At 43.9% G+C, this 21,240-nt stretch overlaps 2 protein-coding genes and 1 long non-coding RNA gene across 5 annotated transcripts; 1 reads left to right on the top strand and 2 right to left on the bottom strand.

Annotated features, from left to right (window-relative positions):
- The first annotated feature begins 687 nt into the window (after positions 1 to 687).
- LOC133115445 (uncharacterized) lies at positions 688 to 11,412 on the top strand. The gene is made up of 3 exons (XR_009705634.1): positions 688 to 796; positions 3,191 to 3,342; positions 10,040 to 11,412. It is a non-coding gene; the product is annotated as an uncharacterized LOC133115445 (long non-coding RNA).
- Positions 9,130 to 14,978, bottom strand: rras (RAS related). Of its 3 annotated transcripts, none has more exons than XM_061225344.1 (7): positions 14,864 to 14,972; positions 14,190 to 14,497; positions 13,776 to 13,863; positions 13,481 to 13,583; positions 12,877 to 12,985; positions 12,398 to 12,516; positions 9,130 to 10,321 (listed from the first exon to the last, which is right to left on the bottom strand). In XM_061225344.1, the coding sequence occupies exons 2-7, from the start codon at positions 14,271 to 14,273 to the stop codon at positions 10,231 to 10,233; spliced, it is 594 nt and encodes a 197-aa protein (XP_061081328.1). In that variant the 5' UTR covers positions 14,274 to 14,497; positions 14,864 to 14,972; the 3' UTR covers positions 9,130 to 10,230. The 3 variants fall into 3 exon arrangements, with proteins under 3 accessions (XP_061081328.1, XP_061081329.1, XP_061081327.1); XM_061225345.1 differs by having other exon boundaries at positions 14,190 to 14,297; positions 14,864 to 14,968; XM_061225343.1 differs by having other exon boundaries at positions 14,190 to 14,978.
- A 2,374-nt stretch (positions 14,979 to 17,352) lies between these two features.
- On the bottom strand, positions 17,353 to 21,203 carry si:ch211-195b15.8 (tyrosine-protein phosphatase vhp-1). The gene is made up of 5 exons (XM_061225295.1): positions 20,353 to 21,203; positions 20,012 to 20,130; positions 19,647 to 19,806; positions 19,243 to 19,366; positions 17,353 to 18,895 (listed from the first exon to the last, which is right to left on the bottom strand). Exons 2-5 carry the CDS (start codon positions 20,102 to 20,104, stop codon positions 17,755 to 17,757), a joined length of 1,518 nt encoding a protein of 505 aa, XP_061081279.1. The 5' UTR covers positions 20,105 to 20,130; positions 20,353 to 21,203; the 3' UTR covers positions 17,353 to 17,754.
- Positions 21,204 to 21,240: the final 37 nt, after the last annotated feature.

The following is a 21,240-nucleotide window of genomic DNA, read 5'->3' as shown; positions in this document are numbered from 1 at the left end:
TATATTGAGTTGCCATGCTATATTAACCCTCTGGTGACATGTGATTGAGAAGCGTTAGGTAAATTTGAGAAACGGACATTAATAACCCTTTGACTAGGCTATAGGCCTAGCCTAAAGCAACAGACGTAGGCTAACCGAATGAAAATTAAAGCTGACAAGCTACCTTGGTCATACTTCCGACGACCTGCATCTAAAACAAAACGTTAATCTGCGGCCACTGCTAGTCACTGCTAGTCTCCGTAAATCTCTTAATTAGGCTAGAAAATGTTTAAATTGAACACTGCAGTAGGCTGTATGCGGACTGATCAGTGGTTAACAGCCTATGGCGATCGATTAGCTATCATGAATGATACTTTCGGAAGAATAATTGGGCAATAAATTATTCAAAAGGTAACACACATGCCTACAACTTCTGAAAAAAAAGTAACAGACGAAACTGTTGTTTGGACAGTCATCTTTTTCTGTAAAAGCAATAACTTATTGGAACAGTCTGCCAGAAGATATGAGGAGGTGCAGCTCAACTGACACCTTCAAAGTTCACTTCAAAGGACAATTGCTAGCTAGTCAATTCTGTTCCCACTTTCAGTAGGGTGTCCTTAGGCAATTATGCTAACTACAATCTGCCACAAATTATTAGCCAATGTCTTATACCGTTGGATATAGGCCTGTATTGAATCTAATGCGCGTTAAATATTATGTGCTCGTTTGCCCAAGTGCACGGGTCAGGGTGTAGGCCTTGGCTAAAAGACTAATGGATGGACGCAGTTAAATGGGGACCAGCATTGCCAGATGTAAGGTAATTATCGTATTAGTATGATAGTTTGGTCCTTTGTACAATCAATAATTCTAAAAACCCCGGTACGGAGCTGATTTGTATCCAACCTGATTATTCATCTTACGTTTTATAATGTATTTGATAAAACTGACCATGACCTGCTTTAAAGGATCCAATCACATAACCTGAGTCTGCGTTTGAATCTACGACAGTTTGCCCTGAAATACGATAATTATGGAGTCTTTGTACGATTATTTGGTTTTCAGCATCTGGCAACGCTGATGGGGTATCACTTGGGTGAACGGGACCGTTTACTCTATTTCAGGCGTGCTGATTCTGTGTGAAGTTATTTCTGGCTGTGACTGGAAGGAGCTCAGTTTCGGACGAACTCGCGTTATAAAATTACAGTGACTTCTGTTGCCACCAGATGGAGGAATGAGTTTTTGAAATAGACACCCATAGCAAGCAAGCATATTGATATACTCACACGTCCCTACACTTGATACTGCCTTTAAGTGACGATGCGGTTGTCTGCAGAAAGTCTTCTTTTTTTTATTCATGTTTAAAATGTCTGTTAAAGGCTCTGACTGGTTATATGGTTGGCTTACATCAGGGATTTTCGACCTTTTCTAATCCAGGGACCCCCAGCCAGGCTTAAAGGCATCCAGGGCATCATAAGTTAAAAAAAAGAGTAAACAAGTAACTTTGAACTGTCAGAAATCCCCTCTACATTCCCCCAGTTAAGCCCAGGCCGTGCAGAGGATGGCCTTTAGACTGCTTGGACATTACTTTTAAGAGGGCTGACAACAACATAATTGATTTGCTTTGCAGGCAACCTTATCCCAAACAACTTGTCTTAATTTCATAAGGAATTCAGGTTCAACAGAATTCCCCTACCAAGGGGTTGATCTTCTAATTTCCTGGTAAAGATGCAAGATTTCTGTATATGGGTTCACTGCAAGTGTTCTTCATCATTTGATGTAAAAACATGTTTCCATTTGTCCCGTTAAATGTGCATTATCATTCTCTCCATTCAGTCACTTGTTTGCCATTAGTCTTTTGCGTACTGTTGCTCTCAAATGTGTTTAATTTACCTGGAAAGGAGTTAATTAATACTCTTGTGCCTATATACACATCCGCAGACATGGTGAGTTAACGGCACTGTGCTTGTAAAGGGCTTGCCCTGCATTGTAAACTCTACGTTCAACAACCGGAACTATTTTGGTTCAACAATTTATATTGCAACTGGAACTAAAACCAGGAAATAATGCAAAGCACTGGATAAGCAGGCTGGTAAGATAACCACAGTACCCCTGACTGCCAACACAGCACTCTGACTATTCTAAAATAGGACAGGGGCTCACCATTCCCCCCCATGTTCTCTTCCCCATCTAGTGTTTCAGCTACCGTCGGACTAGATTAATGAGATTGAGAAGGCGCATGTCCATTTTCTTCTATCTGGTTCTTCACTGTGCGTGGAACCACCTTATTCCTGCTATTTGTACTGTATTCGCGTTAGTCAATATCAAGACCGTGAAACTACAAGGACTTCAACCTTATTTCTCCCTCTCCGCCTTGCCGAGCCTGCCTGTCGCTAGGCAGGGCTTTCACATGGCAACTTTTAATGCTCACTCATTGGCTGGCCAGTTGAGCTGCTCCATTGTGGTTGGTTAAGTCAGCTGCGTGTCAACCAATGTGAGACTCGAGGCATTTGTGGAGGGGGGGGGGATGAGGGAGATGGAAAGAAAACCATAAAGAAGTGAGGAAAATGGAAATAATATTCTTTCTTCTCTCCATCCCTCCTATGAGGTGCTCTCGTTTATTCTGGCTGCAAAATACTGAAGGTAAAGGCCATCTTGCTTTCGTGGTGCTGTAACACACAGGGGTTAGAAGCGGCATCATTTCCACATGTAAAATTTCGGTGACCCACAGACTGTTCTAAAGTTAGTCCTGAATGTTGAAAGCCTTCATTTCAATCAGACATGACAAACCATAAGTGGCAAGTCTGTACTCATCACTTGTAGTCCATAAAGAACGTTCCCCAACCTGCACTCCTGAAGGCAGGGTTCCTAAAAAACAGGGATGAAAGAAACCCTCTCTAAATGGTCACGTACAGCAGAAAGGAATTGAAATTAAATCCCAGAATGAGTGGGCGGCCTGTAGCGTAGTGGTTTAGGTAAATGACTGGCAACTGGTCGGTGGTTCTAATCCCGGTGTAGTCACAATAAAATCCGCACAGCCGTTGGGCCCTTGAGCAAGGCCCTTAACCCTGCATTGTCTCCTGCTTAGTCTAATGAACTGTACATCGCTCTGGATAAGAGCGTCTGCCAAATGCCAATAATGTAATGTAATGCATTAAAAACACCCCTGCAAACTAGGCGAGCTTTAAACAATGTCTGCTTCCTCCTGCGACAGGATTCTGACGAGAGCCACCTTTCTGCAAGGAAATGTTTCAGTGGATCCGATGGCAACGCCTCGTGAGTCGACACCCTCGTAAACAAACAGTGCAAGCCAATCGATGCAGAATTCTGTGAAGTTCTCACCTCAGCAGCTGAGTTCGGCACCAGGTAAACACTGTAGAGGATTCCCACATGAAACATGCACGGCACCCTCTCATTTAACATGGGGCTGCACAAAGAAATGTTATTTTACACAATCAAGGTCAGCGGACATTCTCCCTAACTCTATATAAGCATGGCCTGCAGTGTAGTGTTTAAGGTACACGACTGGGACCCGCAAGGTCGCTGGTTAGATCCCCGGTGTAGCCACCATAAGATCCGCACAGCCGTTGGGCCCTTGATCCAGGGGAGGATTGTCTCCTGCTTAGTCTAATGAACTGTAAGTCGCTCTGGATAAGACACCATTTATGTAACATTAATGTAATGTAAAGAAAAGCAGAGCGGGCAACAGAGAGAGATATAATAATAAGATGATATAATTACAGGAGCGATGGCAGAGGATTCTAACCTCAGACATAGGGGGTTCATACAGATCCCTCCAAAAGTATTCAAACAGTATTTGTTTTTGCAATACACTGAATACATTTGGGGTTGAGATAAAAAGATTCACACGTGACAAGAGTTCAGAGTTTCAGCTTTTATTTCCTCGTATTTACACCGAGATGTGTCAAACTACTTAGAACATAGTACCTTTGGGGGGTGTCTCGGTGGCGCAGCCTGTAGAGCACTGACCGCATGCTCATTGCGAGCCGCGACGTCGGCGGTTCGAATCCGACCGTCTGACATTTGTCGCATGTCTTCCCCTCTCTCTCGCTCCCATTCTTCCTGTCTCTCTATACTATATACTGTCCAATAAAGCTAAAAAATATCTTTAAAAAAAAAGAACATAGTACCTTTGGTATCAGACCACCAAATTTTTAGGTGATTGAAAGTATTGGAACAGAGAGTATTAAAGTAGATTAAAGTTAATAACACTTAAAGGTACAATAGGTCATTTTGGACTTCTAATGGTCAAGAGAAAATTGCAGCCACAAACACCCTCAAACCACAATACTGTTTATCTCTCCCTCTTCTGAATGCGTTGACACACTACAAGGTGTCTTTACCCCTTGTAGTGTGACAATCTTAGAAGTTTTTGCATTTTCCTGCCTAGTCTGATACCCCTGACACTAGGCTGACAGAGTGGTCTCTGGTGCACACAGGTAAACATGATGAAGAGGAAGAGGGATGCCGCTGTCAGATGGAGCAGTGGCAATAATACCTCTGCCTTTTTGTCAAGGGAGTACCATGAGTCTGTTTACATACAGTAAACCTGAACCATTTATTACATTACATTACCTTAATGGCATTTGGCAGATGCTCTTATCTAGAGCGACGTACACAATCAAGGTCAGCGGACAGTCTAGCCCTCTATATGTATTCTTAACTAGACTAACCCTGGAGCAATGCAGGGTTAAGGGCCTTGCTCAAGGGTCCAACGGCTGAGTGGATCTTATTTTGGCTACACCAGGGATCGAACCACCGACCTTGCGGCTCCCAGTCATGTACCTTAACCACTACAATACAGGCGGGTGCCAGTCATGTACCTTAACCACTGCGCTACAGTCATGTACCTTAACCACTACGCTACAGTCATGTACCTTAACCACTACACTACAGTCATGTACCTTAACTACTACACTACAGTCATGTACCTTAACCACTACGCTACAGTCATGTACCTTAACCACTACACTACAGTCATGTACCTTAACCACTACACTACAGTCATGTACCTTAACCACTACACTACAGTCATGTACCTTAACCACTACGCTACAGTCATGTACCTTAACCACTACGCTACAGTCATGTACCTTAACCACTGCGCTACAGTCATGTACCTTAACCACTGCGCTACAGTCATGTACCTTAACCACTACACTACAGTCATGTACCTTAACCACTACGCTATAGTCATGTACCTTAACCACTACACTACAGTCATGTACCTTAACCACTACGCTACAGTCATGTACCTTAACCACTACGCTACAGTCATGTACCTTAACCACTACACTACAGTCATGTACCTTAACCACTACGCTACAGTCATGTACCTTAACCACTACGCTACAGTCATGTACCTTAACCACTACGCTACAGTCATGTACCTTAACCACTACGCTACAGTCATGTACCTTAACCACTACGCTACAGTCATGTACCTTAACCACTACACTACAGTCATGTACCTTAACCACTACGCTACAGTCATGTACCTTAACCACTACGCTACAGTCATGTACCTTAACCACTACGCTACAGTCATGTACCTTAACCACTACACTACAGTCATGTACCTTAACCACTACGCTACAGTCATGTACCTTAACCACTACACTACAGTCATGTACCTTAACCACTACGCTATAGTCATGTACCTTAACCACTACACTACAGTCATGTACCTTAACCACTACGCTACAGTCATGTACCTTAACCACTACACTACAGTCATGTACCTTAACCACTACGCTACAGTCATGTACCTTAACCACTACACTACAGTCATGTACCTTAACCACTACGCTACAGTCATGTACCTTAACCACTACGCTACAGTCATGTACCTTAACCACTACGCTAGTCATGTACCTTAACCACTACACTACAGGCTGCCCCAGTCATGTACCTTAACCACTACGCTACAGTCATGTACCTTAACCACTACGCTACAGTCATGTACCTTAACCACTACGCTAGTCATGTACCTTAACCACTACACTACAGGCTGCCCCAGTCATGTACCTTAACCACTACACTACAGGCAACATACGATGATTGGTTGGGGTCATGCTTGTAGTGTTGCCACTCTCCTGGCCAAGACACGGCAAGAATTTATGGCACTATGATTGCCTAATCTGATATGGTAACAACTGTGAAACACATAAATATTGTGTAGACTGATCCATAGCATAAGTCTTCTTCGAGCGGTTGATTGAGATACCTTCACCCCTGCCCTGTGGAGATTGTTTGTGATTTTTTGGGGGTTTTCTTCACTGCTCTCACAATGTTTCTGTCATCAACTGCTGTCGTTTTCCTTGGTCGACCTGTTCGATGTCTGTTGCTCAGTACGTCAGCGGTTTCTTTCTTTTTTCAGGACATTCCAAGTTGTTGTACAAGCTATCCCCAATGCTTGTGTAATGGCTCTGATCGATTTCCCCACTTTTCTAAGCTTCAAAATGGCTTGCTTTTCTCCCAAAGACAGCTCTCTGGTCTGTTGGTTTATCTTTTCTAATACAAATGCAGTCTTCACAGGCAAAACCCAAGGCTAAAACAAGAGTACACATTCAGAACAATTTTTTGTTTAATCAATCAATCAATCTAACAAGACACATCTGGGCAACAATAAATACCTGTCAGTCACATGTTCCAATACTTTTTCTCACCAAATGAGTGTAGAACACATGCTCTTCTGCATACCACTGTTGTAATGTGTTGTTATTTGTGTTACTGTCACCTTCCTGACACCTTTGACCAGTCTGGCCATTCTCCTCTGACCTCTCTCATTAACAAGGTGTTTCTGTCTGCAGAACTGCTGCTCACTGGATTAATTTAAGTTTTTTGCAAATTCTTTGCAAACTCTAGAGACTAATGTGTGTGAAAATCCCGGGAGATCAGCAGTTTCTGAGATACTCAAACCACCCTGTCTGCCACCAACAATCATTCCATGGTCAAAGTCACTCCGAGCACATTTTTTCCACATTCTGATGGTTGATGTGAACATTAACTGAAGCTCCTGACCCGTATCTACATGATTGTATACATTGCACTGCTGCCACACAATTGGCTGGTTAGATAAGCACATGAATAAGTAGGTGTAAAGAGTTAGGTTGTCTAAGAAATCTAGATAGAAATACCTGGGAATAAAAGCTGAAATTCGGATCGGTCATCTCATGTACATATTTTGACCTCAAACTCAATTGTCTTCAGTGGATAGCAAAAACAAAGGAATTGACCTTGTTGTTCCAATACATTTGGAGGGGACTGTATATTGCTCAAGAGTGACCTTTTTAGCCATCTTATCCATAGTTACTTAGCAGAGAACATCATCCCTGTGCATCGAGTACAAAAAGATAGACAATGGATTCATTCCAATGGCTTATGCTTCTTTTTCTTGCTCTTTTATTTCTTCCTAGCTTCACCCATCAGGAGAGGCTAGGAAAAATGGCAAGAAAAAGAAATGATGGTGAAATAGAAAAAATGTGAATTAGGATGGAATGTCCTTGCTTCCGTTCAAAGCCACGTCAGTTACAGACGTGGCAGATGGGGAGATGCGGATAATTTACATGTCAGACTTTTCCCCCCAAATACGTCAGGCTTCCCCCCCCAAAAAATTTTTTATCCGCCAGGGATGCGCTGATGTTTTCTTGCTCAAAAGAACGAGTTCCTAACTTCTACTTCCATCTCCTTGAAGAAACATTTAAAGGGTTGGATGTCCTTAAAGATGGTGGACATCGATTGATTTCCAGGTCAGGAGCAAATGATTGGAATGAGCCCCTGATCTAAAGTGCCATGCTAACTGCTACGTCTATGTGGCTGCAGACGGAAGCCATCTTTGCCTTGCAATATAGTGATGCAATGCACCTTCCAGCAAGATGCAGTTATTTACATATGCATTGTGCATGCTTATAATAAGTAAAAACAAGATCTTAGTAATTTTATAAGCTGCTGAATTCAGAAATATAACATGACAAACAGCCATGTACACATCAGAACCGTAATCTCTAAAGCAGCGCTGCATTTCTCAAACTGCAGCTCATAAGACAACCTGGGCCTGCAGTGAGACACACAGCCACACACTAGCTGGGCTGTAAACTCTCACACGGTTTGTTTATTTGGATGTGTTCTTAGGGCTCCATTAAATGCGACTGGTTCCATCAGGCTCCCAGTCGTGAAAGCGCATGCCTGATGCAGTAGGAAGTGCAAGCCTGATCTCCCCTTAAGACCTATATTACTATATTGTTAAAGACATCACTGAAATTAAAAGTAATGATCAAAATTACAGAACAAGAGAAATTAACATTGCATTTCCCCAAACCCCCTGGTTATTATTAAAGTGAGCACGATAATGAGGAAATGAAAGTAACTGGTAAGCCTCAAAGCCAGGAGACCTACATCAGAGACCGTCATGTGAACACCACACTAAACCTGCTCAAAGCCAGGAGACCATCAGAGACCGTCCTGTGAACACCACACTAAACCTGCACGATCGCACTCAGAATAGGCCAGGCCATTCAGTCCTGCGGATGTGGGAGTCCTACCACTGTCCTGGGAGCAATTTCACTTCTTTATCGTGTACATACGCGAGGACGAAAGAAGAGCTGAAAAATCAACGCTGACAATTCATCCCAACTGCTAACTGGAAGGGTCTCTTAACCCATCAGATATAACTGATTCAACAATGACTGCTGGAGCTCTTGAACACTGAAATCCCAAAGAACGACTCTTGAAAGGCTTGAAAAAGGAAGAGGGAGTGAGTGGTGGGCTCCTCCAGTTCTGACAGTGAACCCACAGCCTTCACCAGCTACGGCCCAGCCCTCCCACCCCTGAGCACTACAATCCCCAGGGAGCTTTCCAATGCAGGGCTTGTGATTTAAAGTTTAGAGACGGTTGTGTCCCCTGATTGGCTGGACTGTGCGTCACGTCAAACACAGTTCACTCTTCACATCATCAGTTCCACAGCTCTGGGTGAAGCCGCAGAGCAAACAGCCCTTTACACACACTCCTGTGGTAGCCTGTGGCACAACTGAAGAGGGTTTAAAAAAAACATTAATATAACTAAAAACCAAAGAATAATGTGGCTGAAGAACACAATTAAGGCCTTGATCAAAAGATAAAAGAACAATGGAATACAAAGAATAAAAATCTTTGGTTTATTGCAGTACAAAATGAAGAAATTAAACATTTGTATACAGGGTTCCTGCATAGTTCTGCGTGCACAGGCCCCACTGATGCATAGTATTTCTGGCCCTCGACCTGGACATACACTGAGCAGCACGGAAGACAGAGAGAAAGACAACGTGATTGGTCCCGAGCTACTTCACAACACTGTGACTGGTCTAAAGCCCCTCCCCTTTTAACCACACTGTTACCAGATTGAGCAACTGAAGAAGACCAAACCCGTCTGCGGCCTCTGGTCTAAGCCTGTCTGCACAAGAATACCTGGACCTCGCCCAACCCGCCCTGTTCCCCAAACTCACGAAAAACACTTCATCTCTCTCAGCTTTTAGTGTCAAACTACTGTTAGCTGTCAATACTTTTCAAAACCGCGTAACACCCACACCGCTATTTTTGGTCAGAAATGGACTTCCTTTTGCAGCACGTGTCAGACTCTTTGTTTCACGGCCTTGTTAGCCATCATCCCGTCATCATCGAGTCGCTGCCTCTGCCTCAGGATCTGATCGTCAGGCCGGTCTGCGTGGCCCAAAACTCATTACGAAAGAATGGCTTTATGTGGAGCAAATGCCAAGGATGTGATAGGACACGGTACAAAGCTGGTCTCCACACATACATACACACACACACACACACACACACACACACACACACACACACACACCTGATATTTCACTCAGAGCGTGTGTTGCTAGCATTTAGGCACTGTGGTTCAGTGTGATTGGACACCCCCCCCACGCACACATGTAATAATATTTAAAAAAAATTTAAAAAGTGAAAATGAAATGAAATTGTGCCACTCTCGCCCGTTCCCTCTTCTGCCTTCCTTTTGTCTTCCTTCCTTTCTTCTTTTCTTTTCCCTTAGGTCAGCCTCCCTCGTTCTCTTCCTCCCACGGCTGCCCCTCCCTCCCTCCAGACAATCAATCAGTCTTACATATCCATTCCAGCCTTCACTCCTCCTCCTCCTCCTCCTCCAATCCCGTTTCCTAAGGCCTCCCAAGATGTTGATTGGTGACGGCGGGGCGAGTCTCCATGGCAACGCAGTGGCGCGGCCGTTTACAGTAAGACGCAGGGGCAGCCGCGGGAGCTGTTGGACTTGCCCGTCTGGCCAGAGGGGATGGGGGGGCTCTCAGTCTCTTTGAACGTCCTGTTTGGAGAGAGAGAAGACGTTCGTCACCGGCGACGAGGTCTGACCTCCACAGGGTCCATCTTACACCGGCCAGGCCTCCGATGCCGGATATGTTTTTATTCCAGTCACGGAACAGTCCTGAGGCAACGCCGATTTAAAGGAGCGCTGTCATGCTTTTCTGACTTGAGCTAATTTGGATTAAATGCTTAAATTATGTGTGTAGGCATTTTTTAAATCACTGTCAGTGTAGCCGTTTCCTAGATATGGGGCAAAACTTATCAAAACAAAAGCGTCCAGTGACATCACTTAACGTGTTTGGCTTGACTCTCCAGCCCGTGTTTCCCAGAAGGTAACGGGCGCTCAAACTCCACCCTTGAACGCAGAGATTGGTTTACGGACGGCCACCAATGCGGGTGATCACATGACACTCCCAGGAAAATTCGGTAATGTTAGCATACAGATATCAGGGAACCTACCATGGCTAGCCTTTGCGATATGAGGCTCTGACATCATTTTGACATTCTACCAGCTCTATTGCAGCCATCGCTATCGTCAATAAATCTGACAGTCCACTGTTGTGTTTTGCTAGCTCACTTTACATTGGATGTCAACAGCTATGATGTTTTCACTCATTAGATTAAGCAACAATGTTCTGGTTCAGTTGTAACCAGCTAATTTAGCTAGCTAGCCCCAGTCTCTCATAATTCTTCATAGCTAGCTAAATTACAGACCGTGATGACGTAGCCGACGTGAATAGCCACCCACTTTATAATTTGTATGGAGTTAAATAAGAAAAAACAAGCAGAATAAATACATTTCAAATTAAATTCAATTGACTACATGGGAATGAACCGGAGCGATTCTCGAACTTTGACGCTGCTGCAGAACGGGACGTGATGGGCAGTGGAGTCGCTGTCCTTCCCTCCTTCAGCGTCTGCCGGCCAGTCGCTTCGGCTGCCTCGTACTGTCGGTCTCTCTCGCTCACACACAATTCTTCCTCTGTAAATTCTGCTCAAGGTTGTATTTCTTTGTCAAAATCTAAAAGCTCTTCCTCTAAATCGGCGAAATCAGAACGGTCTGCCATATCGCTCAGACTAGCCAAGTTAGGTTCCGTGATGTTTGTATGTGTACGGTTCTCTGTACCTTCTGGGAAACACAGGCTGGAGAGTCAAGCCAAACAGGTCCAGTGACGTCACTGTTTTGCCCCATATCTAGGAAACGGCTGCACTGACAGTGATTTAAAAAATGCCTACACACATAATTTAAGCATTTAATGCAAATAAGCTCAAGTCAAAAAAGTGTGTCAGTGCTCCTTTAAAATGGATCCCAGAAAGTGGGGTCACCCCAGGACACCCTAAAAAAAAAAAATTAAAAAAAACTGGACATCTGATCATCAATTTGAATCACAAGAATCTTTACACGATGGAGCGACAAAAAATGGAAGCAGTTTGAGCAGTTTATGTACACTGAAAGCTTGAGGACTTTTTTTGCAAGAACTGAGGTATAATGAGAGACAGTTCATGAGAAATGGATATTTACTGAAACATTTGAATGTATCAGGAAGTCCACTACTGACATACAGTTCAGTCATGAGTCATGACCCAGAGGCAAACTGTCAACCTCTGGAGGCCTGGCCACAGTGCTGACATCATCGCACAGGTAAACGGGACCTCCCACCTTTCATCAGCAACAAATGTGCAGCACACCTATGCCACGCCCGCACCAGAGTCAGTTTCATCTAGTTTAGAGACTTCTATAAAAGTTGTTCTGCTACAAGGCGAAAACCATCTTTTAGCCATCGAAGACCCACACATTTGAGTCGAAAACACGAGTGCCAGGGAAAACAAAATGCAGAACCCCCACCCCCTCCTTCACACACCTTTTAGGGAATTGAGCTCCATAAAGGGAACTAAAATGGTGGGGAGAACACCAAACTGGAAATGCGTTGAATTAACTCTTAACTGGCACTGAGGGGAATGGAATTTGAACAGAATGACGTGGAATTTGAGTGACGCACGTGCTTAGACACACGTAAGACCATGTACGCAAACAGACAAACAGTTCTGCTAGCGCGATCCTGGCTTTCGGCCTCACCTGATCGCGCGCACGACTTCCAGGAAGGCCTCGTCCACGTTGTACCGGTTCTTGGCAGAAGACTCCATGTAATGGATGCGATTCTCTCTGGCAAAGGCCTGGGCCTCCTCCCTCTGGATCTGCACACAGCCATGGGACAAACTCATTCCCACTTCATAACGGCACGGTGATATTGAGAGACAGATGGATTGTACAAGTTAATTTTGTCACTTGATGTAAAAACTTGACACACACCCATTGTGTGGCTTTTGGCCGGTTAAAACGGTGAAAATTTTCTCAGACAAAAGTGTCAACCAAGCCTTAAGTCTCTTTATTTTATGTGTATATGTGTATTTTCATTGTGTAGGGCAATGCAAGTACAGCACTCGAATATAATAACAATAAATAATAATAATGTATTTTTATTATGTATTATTTGTTATTGGGCCAGTTGCTTAAGGTCACCTAAGGGTTAATTATGGCCGTGAGCTACATAGTACCTGTCTTAAAGGCTCGAGATCCACTTTGTTGCCAACCAGAACCATGGGGAAGTCATCTCTGTCCTTTACCCGGAGAATCTGTGTGTGGAACTTCTGGATCTCATTGTAACTGTGGGACAGACAGACAGACAGACAGGCCGGCCAGACGGACAGAAAAACAGACAGACAGGATTAACACTGCTCAACTGAAACCAGGCTGGTCCTGTTCAGGATCTACGTGATTCTTTATCTTCAGTGTCATGCTCATCCCTTTAAAGTCCAGCAACGTTACTGGTGCTGGCCTACGTACAAACCAGCTGTGCACAAAGCCAGCAGAGTTCTGAAGTGTGTAACCGCGGGCAATGCGGTTCAGCCGGGGGTTAGTTAGATGCACACACTCCCACTGATGGCTGTGACGTTCTACCACACAGGAGACAGGTGTGACGTGGACGCTGTTTTCCCCCACGAAGGTACAATCTGCGGGCAATCTGGACCCTGATACCCTGATCAGTACTGCAGTGCAGGCAGTCTGGACCCTGATCAGTGCAGACTGGCGGTATGCCTGTGTGTACACAGCGCATTCGCTCTTGCCTTTTACCCCGACTACCGTCTCTCTCCGTCTTACCTTCCTCGGTCGTTCAGGGCGAATACCAGCAGGAAGCCCTCCCCGGAGCGCATGTACTGCTCCCGCATCGCCCCGAACTCCTCCTGCCCCGCCGTGTCCAGGACTGAAGGAGAGAAACAGATTTGAGGACCGGCACCGACAGGCACGCCACTGACCACCGAAACCAAATGGCTGTATTGTGCAGTTAAACATGTACCGTGTGCCTCCGGTTTTAATGACCGAGCAAATTATTCATGCACAGAAAAGCTAAAGGCGCATCGGTTCGGCACGCCATCAGAAGAGCACGGACACCTACTATCCAGTCGCGTCTGTTTCTCGTCCACCAAGCAGATCTTCGTGTAGGAGTCTTCAATGGTGGGGTCATAGTCAGACACGAAGTATGACTGATGGGGAGAACGAAAGCCGGTTTAATGTGTGCATGTAGCAGGGCGTTACGGTGCGTATCGACATGTACTGAGGCTTCATCCAACAAATGGAGCCCTATATTAAAGTAAAGACACGTCGAATTTTGGCGAAAATCAATACACCTACAAACGCCTGAGGTCCAGATGCAAAAATGGTAAATATCACACACAAAGGAACATAGGTGCATGAACTTTAAATGAAAAGCTAAATATGAGCTTATCAACAATTGCTCAAAGAAAATGTATTAAACAAAGGCCAGATGATCAAAGTGTCACAAATCAGAAGTCTTCTTTTTTTTTCTCACCTGAATGAATTGAATGGTCAAAGCGCTCTTCCCGACACCGCCTCCGCCTACGACAACGAGTTTATATCTTTCTTCTGTCGACATTGTCAGGAAGATATTCCTTTTAAACTGACACAACAATCTTTGATCAAACCAAAAACAACCGAGAAAACTTACAAACTGTATTACTTGTTTCGCAATGTAGGCTAGACCCGGAAATAAGGTGCCAATGTCCGAAGTAATGACGAGAAGATGTAATGGCAAGAATTTCCCTCTCGAACTCCGCTAGTCTTCAGGCTTTGCGAGGCAGAGATGCCACTGTGGCTTAGCTAAAATGTGGAAAACACAAGCTCATACCATAAAATGCAAATTAGTTTGCAGCGTGCGTAACAAGATTTAAAACATTTTTTTATAGACAATTAAGGTCTGTGCTCGCCGTTCTGACTGACTATTCCACTGCCTCTTTTGCGATTTCAGTATTTCCGTGGAGTTATCCGAAGTCACAAATGATTTTAGCGGACCAAAGTTCGCAGAAATACACTTCTTTGCTTCCGTAGCCGCCGTACTTGGCTATCACTCGAAAGTAGACTAAAACTATTTCACTCAAAATACTGTCGTTCCAAGTAACTAAACAATAGCTTAGTACATTTTTTTAAACTTGGTAGGTTAGTTTCCAAAGTAGTATTTTATCTTACATGGGCGAACTAAAAAAGTAATATCCACAAAAAACATAGGTCTTTCTCGTCGATTTCTTTTCAAAGAATTCCTGCTTGCTGTTTTTTTTCATAGCCAGAGGCAACCTTTCTCAAGTCTCATGAGTATGTATGAAGAGGGCGTGGTCACCCAATCGGCCGGCGTCAGGATGTGTTGAGCGCACTCCCCTCTGATTGGTAAACGCCGCAAATTTTGGTGACCCATTGGTCAATGTAGTAATACGCTGACAAATTTGACGAGAAACAACTTACCACTAACAATAACTGTTTTTTTCAACATCATTAATATATAAATAGAGGGACTACAGCTGATCAGGATGTATGTGAACTACGCATTTACACGGTATGTGTATTTCCTTATTTGGGAGAGAGGCGCGCTCTCGTTGAAAGGAAAAAGCAGACCTGGGGTTTTAAGAAAATCAGTTGCTGTATACAATAGCGATGTTTAGTCTTATACGTTTGCATTGTAAATCCAATTATACAAAGGGCTTATACGAAAAATACATGGTTAAGTAATGGTGTGAAAATACATTTCAAATAGCTGACAAATTGCGATTAAGTGGAATATTTAGTTCCGCCTTCTCTGGTTTCTCTTGCGTTATAATTATTATATGGACATGTATCAACAGCACCAGTGCATTATGCAAGCCCAATTTTTTAACAGGTCAATATTATCTATATATATATATCTATATTTATATTTTCTCTCGTTTTTGTAATTTGTTAACATTTTTTCAACTTTCAGACAATGTCCTAAATGTTAGAACTTTGAAAACTTAACATAAATTCCCACTTCTGTTGATGCCACCGCCCTTAAACCGGATGTGACTCATAATCGTAGAATGTTTGGGGCGTTACTTCTTCATCTTAAAACTACGCACCCTTGAGCTAGATTATAGGCTATGATCGTAATGGCAGGGACAGCGTTCTATCACTCATTGTCCCTTGAAATGCATTGGTGTGACCACATATGCTTTGTCACATAGTCAAGTACGTTTAATCTGTTTAATGCACATGCGCTTAAAATGGTACGCAATAAAATGTAGTTATAGTCTAGTTGTATATGTGGGTGTGTGTTCCCATTGGTTCAAATTAGTCTTTTTTTCTCTCGCGCAGGAAAGCAAGGTTGATGATTTATCAATGAACTGCTGAAATAGCATTTGCTGAAAAAGACGCTCCAAGTGTTGCGTAGCGTCCAACCGCGTGCGGAATTTAAGGAGACGGTATTCGGAATGCGGTCACGTTTTCTTCAAATACGGCAAACGGGAGCATCCTTAATGTGCATTCTTAGACTGAACTGCCCTTATTCTAACCAAATTTTGGGTGAGGCTCTACGACAATCGGTGATTCAGCCATTCTAATCAATAGATAATGGCGAATAGCGTAGGTAAATAGAGCATACTACAGTTCTTATAACACACTACGCAGCTCAGTCCTACTTCCTCCTTCCCCAGACAGCGTGGAGTAACACTGGGAAGAAATCTACAGGAACTCAACTTCCGGCTGCACCCGAAATATATGCTACGTGGCTTCGGATCAGACCTCGGTCTCCATGCTCCTTCGCACGTTAGTGCCGTTCCGTTCACCCAGATTCCTCTGTAAATCGGTTTTGGTTTTGCAAAGTAGGCGTCACGGAACGTGCGCGAGACCATGGCAGCAAAGCAATATAATTAAAAGGAACTGTGACCGCATACAAATGGCGAGACTCGTGATTGGCCTGAGACAATGTTGCCATATCTGCGGTATTACCGACCACCAAATTAAGTTCGGCCTACCTTTGAAATGCGGTCAAAGTGTCTCTTTTGTTTGTAGACTTCGCTTGTACTTGCCTGAACCTGACAATGGCGTCATTTGAAATAAGACAACTCCACTTGGACCTACCGGTTTCTGAAAAGGCAAGTAGCCTACCAGTATTCATGCAATATTGGAAGTGTAAGGGTAGTGTGTGCTTTTTAATGTAATATTCCGCCAATTTAAACAAAGTGCCAGACGTACGTGGGGGGTTGATTTCCCAGCTATGGCCCATTCTGTATGGTGATCCTGCCTCTATTTGCTACCCTCTGCCTGTAGAATTCATATCAGTACCGATTATAGTATCTATCATCACGAATGCCAGTTAGTCATATGTACACTAGGACAAGAATATAGTCCTTGCTACACCTTTTCATCATGAAAAAGTAAAAAGTTTAAAATACAGTTTCTTTGGTTTGAACATTTTATTTTTTCCACTGGTCCTGGCGTTACAGTCTGTGTGAGTTTAATTGTGATAAATTGTCATTGTTTGCATTAGGTAACATTAGTAAAAAATTTCCAAACCAAATTAAAATGCATCCACACCAGTTCTGTGTTGCCAGCATTATAAATGGGAACTGATGATGTAGTGAACTGCAAATTGCAAATTTCATATTCCAGCAATATCAAAGTGTCTGTGTTGTATAGTGGGATAAAGAATAAACAAAAAAAACCCAATATAAAATAAGCAGTCTTTAATTAATACTCTGTTTCATTACAAGCAGTAAGTGATAAAAAATACAATTTTTTGAATGGCGATTCATAAATAACATCAATAAATAAAGACATCAATCAATAAATACAAATCCACGAAATCAAATATTTTGTCCACACGCAGGAAACTGAATAAGGAAAGTCGTGAGTGGACCATTTCTTCAGAGCAGTGTGTGTACGTCACATAAATAAACATACATTCCTACGTATACATGCACTCTTACAATTTAATGAAGAATCAACACATGCACAAGCGCGCGTGCACACACACACACACACACACACACACACACACACACATTCTCAATGTTCAGTTGACCTTCCACAAGTTACACCTCATTGGGATTGCTGGTTTGAATTCCTTCCTCTCAGCATGGGTAGGGCAGAGCTGGCTGTGCGATCTTCACCCTGGGCCCCAGCAGCGCTCCCATAAGTATCCTCCCACCCCAGTCGAAGAGCTTGCTAACAGTCAGGTTGAGTGGTGACAACGGAAGTTGTTTCCCATCAAGGCCTTCAACAGCTTCCACTGCAGTGGCACAGTGCCTGTCAGGAGCCCCCTGGTGGTGGCCTGAGGAACTGCACCACCGCTGCGTCTCCCTCTTTGTGCCTCCACTTGTGCCGGGGCTCTTGCGGTCAGGGCTCAAAGCCGAATTATCACCACCGTGCGGAGAGGCCGGCCGGAGAACACTCCCTCTTCCCTCCTTCCTTTGAGCTCTGGACGAACCCCCCTGAGTTTTTTCGGCACGCGGTCGGCACGTTCCCCTCGGAGGCCTCCCAGACGGAAGGGACAAAACATTGGGCTGGGACGACCGGCGTCCTCCCTTTGTGCTGCCGGGGGCTTCCATCGCCCTCTCCTGGACAGATCTGGAGCCGTCCGGCAGACCCTGGGGCTGGCTGGTGCTGTTCAAATCTTTGTCCAATGAGTCCTTGCGTGCTTCCGAGCGAGTGTCCAAAGGTGTAAGCGAAAGCGTGAGGGTTTTGCGCTTGTCTGAGAGAGCCGCGGTGCCTGATGGTATTTGTAGTTGCGTTGGCTTTGGTACTGGTCTGGTCTGACCGTTTTTAACTGAATTCTGAGTTTGAATCTCAGCTCTAGTTGGGCCGCTCCTCTCTCTTTGGTTAAGGGAGAGAGTCCTGATTTGATCATTGAGCAAAAGCTCTGATAAGCATTGTTTCTCTTGTTTTAAGTTCAGGGTTAGAGCAGGAGCTTTGCGAGTATGTACATCCAGGGCATCCAAACATGTGTAGTCTGTGATGTGGCCTGAACGCCTTTTAATCTCCTCAGTGAAGTGGTTATCCATAGCAACAGGAATCTCCGTATCCTGATTTGTTGAGGCAGAACTCTTGCAGACGTCCTCATTGGTGCACTGCAAGCGGGAGTCTTCAGCTTCGACAGGCTGCGCATTTTGATTATCGGAGTTGCTTTTTTGGGTTAGGGTGCCTTGAAAACACTGCAGCTGCCCCAAGAAGTTGAAATTAGGGGAGATTGAGGGCCTGCGCTCTTTCACAAACCTGAAAGAGATTTAAAAAAAGGAAGTAAATATCACAACATGCACCTCTTCTGTAGGCTCAAACTACATTTCCCAGACAACATGCACCTCTTCTGTAGGCTCAAACTACATTTCCCAGACAACATGCACCTCTTCTGTAGGCTCAAACTACATTTCCCAGACAACATGCACCTCTTCTGTAGGCTCAAACTACATTTTCCAGACAACATGCACCTCTTCTGTAGGCTCAAACTACATTTCCCAGACACCATGCACCTCTTCTGTAGGCTCAAACTACATTTCCCAGACACCATGCACCTCTTCTGTAGGCCCAGAAGCGACCCCTCTGCAGAATGGCGCCCCACTCACCGGTACGCCTGGTCCAGGTCCAGCCTCAGATGGTACATGACGTAGGCCACAGTGAGGGCCGGGGAGCGAGAGATGCCTGCAGCACAGTGCACCAGCACAGAGCAGCCCAGGGACAGAGCTCCATCTGCAAAACAGCAACCCAACACTCTGGGGGTTACACGCCATTATCCACCCTTCACAACGCAAGTAAACAAGCACAGGGGCTTCCTTTTTATCATCGCAACTGCGCCCTACGTCAGGAAATGGTACGTAGTGATTTAGTAACTGTTGCCACCACAGGGCTAAGCAAATAAACAAGGATAGTCAACCCGAATACCATCTAAAACAATATTACCATAACTTAATGTGTCAGTGAGTAAGTGTTGCTATGTGGAGAAATATGCTTTATGAACACAAGTATTCACCGATAAATTGTAGTGCCTGCGGAATCCAGGGCAGAAGTTCGTCTCTGAGCGAGTCGTCGATGGGGATACGGAAATACTGCGACTGAGGCAAGAATGACGGCTGGGGGCAACAGCGACTCACACTCAGCACATATGAGATACCCTGAGACGAGAGGCCGTCCTGGAGAAGAGAAAAAAACAGCGATGCAGAAAGTGTGTGATAAAACAACAAAAACGCATAACCGAGATCATAATACAAATATAGTTGAATAAATATTCGGCTACAGGTAAAATAAATCTCGATAAATTCATTAAAAACCTATTGGATGTTTCCAATAGAAGTGAAACGGTACGCTAGTGCGAAACCTTTGCAACCATCGTCTTACCTGCGTAACGTCGGCCTCAGCGCCCAAGTACAGATGTGGTAGGATTAGGGATATGGGTTGGCGATCGGACTCTCGGTCTCGGTAGAACACCATCTTCGACTAATTTCGCTCGCCTTTCCCTGCACGGAAAGAGTTAATCTGCTTCAAAACCAATGCAATGCAATCAAATAACAATATTTTCGTTAGATCTGATGCAGATAATTATCATTGTGCACGGTACATTTTCTACGCATATTCGCAGAAACTAGCTAACGGTATTTTAAGCATATACATTGCACGCACAAAAAAACATGCAACCAACATTTAATGAACTGCACTTTAAAATACTGAATCGAACTTACCACAAAAGTCTTCACTCCGTGCTGAACGCCGATATCGAAAATGTGACAGAGGAGGAAACAGCACAAAATGCAACCGAAGGCTACTTAAACAGGTTAAGGGATTCTGTACAAATCCATGGAGCTTCGAGATGAACTGATAAAAGACAACAGAAAATGTGGTTCAGCTTTTAAAAACGTTAAAAAAAAAAAGGTTTCACTGATTTCTGCACGGAGTAGCGGTTGTGGAATAGTTGGTACTCTCTTTCTCTCCCTCGCTTGCTCTGCGTCTGTAGTATTGTTTGTTGTTGTACGTCTATACCTGCGCGAGGGAAAACGATGAGGTAATGCCGTTTCGTGGAGCTAAAAATAGTACCGTTACATGTGATGTCATTTTTAACCAATCAGTGAAGATGTAGGAGTCCAAGGACTCATGAGCGCGCACGCTCTATTTGGTCATCATCATTTTGTCCTTTGCCTTTTATTGCGACGAATCCGGGGTTTTCTCTTCGACCAGAACCAAAAATAAAACGGGCTTAAATATTGCAGGATTTTTTTTTATTTTATTGCGGATTTAAAAAAACAAAAAAACATTTTGCATACGTTCTTTTCTTTAATTTAGCATTGCACCAAGTACGCATGAAAACAGATTTATAATTTAGTTGGCAACAGGACATTCACGGATCTATATTTAAACAATGTTCTCATCCACCACATGCTTTGTAACCACCACGGACGTGCACTCGCACACATGATGTTATCGTAGTTAGGCTACTTTAGGTTTGGCTAGCCTACTATATTTTTGAATAGAACTTAATTTTTCAGCTTTTAATTTTTTAATTGTTCAAGACCTTTATATTCTAAAACCTTTGAGAAGACATGCAATTTTTATTAAATTAATTTTAAAATAAA

The sequence above is a fragment of the Conger conger genome, chromosome 16, assembly GCF_963514075.1.
Source record: "Conger conger chromosome 16, fConCon1.1, whole genome shotgun sequence".
Classification (NCBI taxonomy): Eukaryota; Metazoa; Chordata; class Actinopteri; order Anguilliformes; family Congridae; genus Conger; species Conger conger.
This window is presented reverse-complemented; position numbering and strand designations above follow the sequence as displayed.

Excerpts from the sequence above, each read along its gene's own strand:
- rras (XM_061225343.1), bottom strand. The coding sequence starts at position 14,273 with ATGTCGACAGAAGAAAGATATAAACTCGTTGTCGTAGGCGGAGGCGGT. Across the intron at positions 13,864-14,189 it reads TGACCATTCAATTCATTCAG|TCATACTTCGTGTCTGACTA; the intron begins GTGAGAAAAAAA and ends TCTCCCCATCAG. Across the intron at positions 10,322-12,397 it reads GAAGTCGTGCGCGCGATCAG|GACGTTCAAAGAGACTGAGA; the intron begins GTGAGGCCGAAA and ends CTCTCCAAACAG.
- si:ch211-195b15.8 (XM_061225295.1), bottom strand. The coding sequence starts at position 20,104 with ATGGTGTTCTACCGAGACCGAGAGTCCGATCGCCAACCCATATCCCTA. Across the intron at positions 19,807-20,011 it reads CTGAGGCCGACGTTACGCAG|GACGGCCTCTCGTCTCAGGG; the intron begins GTAAGACGATGG and ends TCTCTTCTCCAG. Across the intron at positions 19,367-19,646 it reads GCAGGCACTACAATTTATCG|ATGGAGCTCTGTCCCTGGGC; the intron begins GTGAATACTTGT and ends GCTGTTTTGCAG.